Raw genomic sequence first — 6,189 nt, 5'->3', positions numbered from 1 at the left:
ATGCACTTCGACCGAAGGCTTATGTGGAAAAAGCATATAGAAACCAAAGTAACCCAAATTAAACTCAAACAACAAGAACTAAACTGGCTGATAAACAAAAATTCTAAACTTAATCTCACCTATAAAGTGCAACTTTACAATACAATGATAAGATCCATATGGACCTACGGAATTGAACTCTGGAGCTCTGCTTCTTCATCAAACATTGAAAAACTCCAAAGAACTCAATCAAAAATCCTCCGGCAAATAGTCGGTTCCCCCTGGTATATAAACAACGCAAATATAGAGAAATTCATAGAGATCTTCGAATTGACTCAGTCACAGATGTAATTGTCAGCAACACACAAAAGTACAAAATCAAACTCAGGAACCACTAAAATCCACTTGCAAGCAACCTTACCCAAAGTGCTGGTATTCAGCGACTCAAAGAAACCATATAAACCCGGCTATTCAAGAATAACACCCGACATGGTAACAAAATTGGACGAAGCTTTGGCTAAGGACAATTAATTATCTTTTTTTCTTTTTTTCAAATATTTTAATACAGCAATCAGTAGCGATAATTTATTGTTAGTTTTAAGCTGATTATTAGAAGATTCAATAAAAAGCAAAATAAAATTAAAAAAAAAAAAGTTGAAAACAAGGTTGCAATATCATCTATAGATCATCAGTTAGATCCCTAGATGATCTGATTTAACTACAGTACAATTTGTTTATATAAATATAATGAATATATATGTATATACATATATTAAAATATATATAAATGTAATAATATATAAAATACACGTTTTATTTATTTTTTTACCAATCAAGAACTAGTGAAAATACTAATGCAGCGATGTATAGTGCAGGGACAATTTACACCATACTACCCCTTATGAACTAGTAAAAAGACTAGTTGATGAACCCACGTAGGGACTAGTAAATTGATTAGTTCAGAACTAGTCGTAAGCGCTGCTGCGAATTTCGGTGCTATGTACTACTATACACAAGCTTTTTATACGTTTACACAAAACAAATTTCACGCTTCAAGATAGTTCATGATAGTGTAAATAGATCCATTGTTAATATAAAAAAATTTCTTCAGCATTCGGATGCTTATTTGTTTATAATTAATAATATTATACAAATCATATAAAATATTTTTACTGTTCATATCATTCATGCGCATGCCATACTGACTGTCTGATTGATTTGAATGAAATGATTATTGTCCGCGCTTATAGATTTAAAATAGATTTTCTCGTAAACTACTAAATGTACACATCTCATTTTTAATAACAATTTCAATAATATTATTAGTTGACTTATCAAAAATTTTGATAAAAGTTGGTGACTCTGTTCAATTGTTATAAAGCGAACATATCAGGACGGACAGACAGTATGTCTCTGTATCGTCTGACATTCGTTCCATTCGAGACAAAATTTAATTTTTATATACACATTTGGAATATTGATAGCTAATTTCAATAATAGCTTCATATATTGACAAGGATATAACATATAAAAAACTGTGCATTTTTGTATATGTAAGTATGTTGTTTCATTGCAGTTAAAGTTTATTAAATCTGCTAAATTTTGCTAGTCTGTACATACACCATTGCTACTATAAAAAGATGTTTAGTGATGGCGAGAACTAAATAAATTTAGTGTTGAACAAATTATAAATAATTTAAATTATTAATTATTAATTTGTTGACAATAGAAGGACTTATTTATAAATATATTGAAGTAAGTATTTTATGCTATATTTTTTTGGACAGATTCTTACTGTGTATACAGTATGAGTTTAGTTTTCATTATGAACAGTTAATGAACCATAAAAATTATATGTTTTATAAGGAAATAAATTTTCTTCTGCATTTTCTTATTATTAATAGTAATATTGTATTTTCTTATAAGCATCAAAGTGACTAGCTAACTAACCATAGAATATTTTGTTGTCAAAATGAAGAGCGCAGTCTGACGCTTTTGCAACACTGTTCGTTTTGTATACAAACATACGCACTTGTCAAAAGCATCTTGTCAAGTGGAGAGTTATGTCTGTAAAATCTATTAAGTCTACATGAAACAATAAATATGTATATGGAAATTTGTTCGCGGAATTTAGTTAATATTTTTGTATAAAATAAGTTATTTATCACAAAAATAAATAAATCGTAACGACCTACTAATTGTATAGAAAATCGACCATAAAATTTCATATTTTTGATGCGCCTGAAAAAATGTTCTATGTGTGTAAGAATTCGTGAAGAAGTGACTACAAAAAGAATATCAACTGTGTTCAGAAGGTCTCATATAATCATTAATGTGTAGATTATAAAAAGAATTCAGTGAAAATATTTAATTTTAAATGCGAGTGCTTTATGTTTAATTATAAAAATAATCCCATGTATGTCTAATTTGGTTTGTGCAATTGATTTCGAGAGTTAAGAACACAGGATTACGTTAATGGCGACTAAAACTTAGAATTGATTATAAACAAACGATGAAAAATAGTTAATTGGATGATAATGAGGTAATATCATTTAATATTTCATATTTATTTAATTAATCGAATATTTTTATTTGATATGTTTTAGGTAAGGGCTAAAGCAGGTCCCTCTGTTAATGCCTACACGATTCATCTCACTAATACATACAAAACTATTATAGCAATATTTAAAAAAAAAAATAAAGGAAAAACAAGTTGCAGTTACTAAAGTTTTGATTTCTCAAAACACCCATGGATGTAACTAGCTAACGTTTTCAGTAACTTTGGTAAGCCTTTCGACAAATTTTTAAATTTACCTATTTTATTTAGTAAATTACATTCATTTTAGAAGTATTTATTTTTATCAGTTTTTATTTATATATTGTAACATTTAAATTAATTTACTTTATTATTTCCTAAATTGATCCTAAATTGGCTCTAATAATTGCATATAATACATTTCTGTATATAATATTATATTTCATATATAGGTTAGTTCATACCTAGTTTTAATAATTGTATATGCATCTTGTGTTTTCAAGGCCATTGTCTTGTTCCCAAAACAATTTCATAATCATAATTTATTCACATCTGTCCTTAACAACACCACACAAAAGTGCAAGACCTTCCGTTTGCGAATATTGATCCTACATATTGTGCGTACCTGGCCAGCCAATAAATGTTACTCAATTCTCTTTCCAAGTTCTAACAAGATTTTGAAATACCTGTCCCAGTAGGTAAAGTCAAATATTTATACTAAGGACTCGTATTTGTATATATAACTATATATAATTATGCTTTCGTTTATATTTATATAAGTTTTAATTTTAATACAGTTTTACATTTTTCAGATAGAAGATCTATTTATTTTACTTAAGTCTGTACCACGAACACAGTCGTGAAGATTGCAGTTTAAATTAAAGAAAATTTGGAATTAAATACCTACATATAAAAAGTGAGTATCTTAATTTTATCACTATCACTTAATTATATCACTATACAAAAAAATAATATTGGCAGTTCTTTCAATATACATTATGGTATATTATATTATAATAATATTATTACCATAAAATTAATACACTGTAATAAATAAATAAATAAGTTATTCTAATTAAAATAGTTAGTGATTCGATAATTTGAAATGAAACAATTATCTTTTGGAACATAGGAAGATTACTTAGCAGAAAAGTCTCAAATTGCAATATAAGTTTTCGATTGGAGTCCTGTAAAATACTCAGACTTCTATATTATAGTAGTGTTAGAAATATAATTTCTTAAGTAATATCTTCACATTGCAAATACTTCAATACATATATTTATTTAATCTAGATGGCGCGATTGAAAAAACAGTCAGCGGAAGAGCGAAGAGCAAAAGCGAGGGAACGTACGAGGCTCAATAGAATAGGAAAGGATCGTTCTGCAGAAATAGCGCGAGATAATATAACTCGTCGAAAACGTCGTGAAAGCCAGCTATATCGAAAAAAAGAACAAGAAAGAAATAATATATCACGATTAAAAAGAAGAGAGGATCCTGAGTACAGAAAGAAGGAGCAACAGAAAAATACCGAAGCCCATGCTAGACGACGATTAGATCCTGAATACAAGAAAAAGGAACAACAAAGAAATACAGATCATCGTCGCAAACGGAGGCAAGATCCGGAATATCGTGCAAAAGAACGAGCTAGAGACCGTGAGCTGCGCAAAAAACGTCGTCAAAATCCCGAAATCAAAGCTGCTGAACAAGAAATAAATACTTTAAAGCGCACACTTCGTCGACTCCAAAATGAAAAGGAAGAGGAAGAAAGAATAAAACGTGGTGAAATAGATGAAAATGCACCGAAGAGGAAACGTCGCAAAGGAATAAAAAAAGAAATAACCTCTCCAGTGGCAGAAAAAGTAAAAACTTACGATTTACCACCAGATCCTTTCGAACTGGATGATAAGGAATTTTTAATAGAAGACATTGATTGTCATCAAATATGTGGTACGAAAGCAATTGAAGTTGATGACCACCAAGATAATCAAGAAGTAGTGGTTCAGTATGTAGAAGAACTCAATGTACAACATGATATGGAAAATGTTGAACAATCTTCGGAAAATGTTGCTGATGACATTATAGAAAAAGAGTTTATAGAGTTGGTTGGTGGTGACCAAATGGACAATATAGTGTATGAAATTATTAATGAACTGGGATCTACACAAACAACAAAGGCACAGATAGTAGATACTGTTGAGTTGTTAGCAGAAGAAATAGAAGGTGCAAATATTCACACCGTGTTTGAGAAAAATAAAAATAACAATGTCGAACATATAACGCAAGCGACTGAATTAGAGAATTATGAATTGTTTGAGGATATGCCTTTGGTGTTAAGGATTAAGTCAAAAGGCACTCCAAAATCTAAAAAGAAATCGTGTAAAAAATCAGAAAAAATTGAATATGAAACTTCGAAAACTTCTACAGCTCTTCTGGACTTAGATGATGAAAACTTAACCACTAGTAACATCACAAAAATTATTAAAGTTCAAAGTGCAGATGCTGTAGAATATGAATCGTGCAGTAAAGCAGTGAAACATAAGGAATCTGATCTTGGATTTACAACGCTATTAGAGGAAGAAAGCATTTGTGTTATAAATGAAAGTGAAGGTAAGGAAATCGAAATTACTTTATATCCCAAAGTTGTAACAGTAAAAATATATAAAGTTTTCAAACGAAATTTGCATATTTGCCACGTTTTATAAGACTATAAATATATGAAAGTAATTTAATTTTTATATTTTGCAGCTCAAGTTACTAGTTTGGATGAAGAAGTAAGCGATATGCATAGTCTGGAAGTTTATGAAACTCATGAAAGTGAGGAATTGCAAACTATTACATTGGTTGAAGTAAATGAAGAGATTGTTGAAGATGTCGCTCCGGAAGACAACATATCTGATGAGATTAAAATTTCACTTATGCTTGCTTTGAATGATAATGGTAATGACGAAAAAAATCCTCAAACAAATGATATACAATCAATTGCTGGGAAGAGTAATATATCAGATAATTTATCTAATGATGTCAGTCCAAGTAAAAAGTTGATTCAAAATCAGAGCAAAGTTCAGCAGCATGATAAGATAATGGACGAACTACTGATAAATGAAAATCCAGAACTTTATTATTCACTATCTGAGGATAATAATAAGAATACTCTCAATTCTGATGAAGATGAAGACTCTGATGAGGAAGAAACTACAGTTTATAACTTTTGCGGCGATGATATAGACAAACAGTGTGAAAATGAAGTAGAATCTACTCATTCATTGCAATCCGATGATGACGCAATACAAGTACACACCATAAATATTGAGACCAATTCAATAGAGGAAAATGAAACTGATGAGGAAACGTGCAAAGATACCTTACATACGCTTGATGATGAAGGAGATATTATAGAAATTCATAAGCGTCCACCAAGTATAATGAAAGAGAATCGTCACCGCGAACACAGCTGGAATGATAAGAAATTTTCAAAAGATGTTCTGATTGGTGCAAATTCCCCTGAGATGGGCAGTGACTATACGATACCAGAAGTAACTCTGCAATACCTTCAAGACCGGCTAGAGTCATCAGAAAGTTTACTGTAACAAATATATTCGTGATTTAACTGGTGATACTCCAATATTTGTATATTAACCAATCAGTTCAAAATTTTTGATAGCTCAGAAATGTT

The 6,189-nt window shown here is 30.1% G+C and overlaps 1 protein-coding gene across 1 annotated transcript; it reads left to right on the top strand.

Moving 5' to 3' along the window:
• Window positions 1-2,137: 2,137 nt before the first annotated feature.
• On the top strand, window positions 2,138-6,181 carry LOC119685290 (trichohyalin-like). Its single transcript, XM_038099531.1, has 5 exons — window positions 2,138-2,521; window positions 2,586-2,763; window positions 3,328-3,431; window positions 3,809-5,123; window positions 5,262-6,181. The coding sequence occupies exons 4-5, from the start codon at window positions 3,809-3,811 to the stop codon at window positions 6,101-6,103; spliced, it is 2,157 nt and encodes a 718-aa protein (XP_037955459.1). The 5' UTR covers window positions 2,138-2,521; window positions 2,586-2,763; window positions 3,328-3,431; the 3' UTR covers window positions 6,104-6,181.
• The last annotated feature ends 8 nt before the right edge of the window (window positions 6,182-6,189 follow it).

This window comes from Teleopsis dalmanni, chromosome 2 (assembly GCF_002237135.1).
Source record: "Teleopsis dalmanni isolate 2A chromosome 2, ASM223713v2, whole genome shotgun sequence".
Classification (NCBI taxonomy): Eukaryota; Metazoa; Arthropoda; class Insecta; order Diptera; family Diopsidae; genus Teleopsis; species Teleopsis dalmanni.
The sequence above is the reverse complement of the archived record's forward strand: the minus strand, read 5'-3'. Positions and strand labels throughout refer to the sequence as shown.

Excerpts from the sequence above, each read along its gene's own strand:
- LOC119685290 (XM_038099531.1), top strand. The coding sequence starts at position 3,809 with ATGGCGCGATTGAAAAAACAGTCAGCGGAAGAGCGAAGAGCAAAAGCG. Across the intron at positions 5,124-5,261 it reads TGTTATAAATGAAAGTGAAG|CTCAAGTTACTAGTTTGGAT; the intron begins GTAAGGAAATCG and ends TATATTTTGCAG.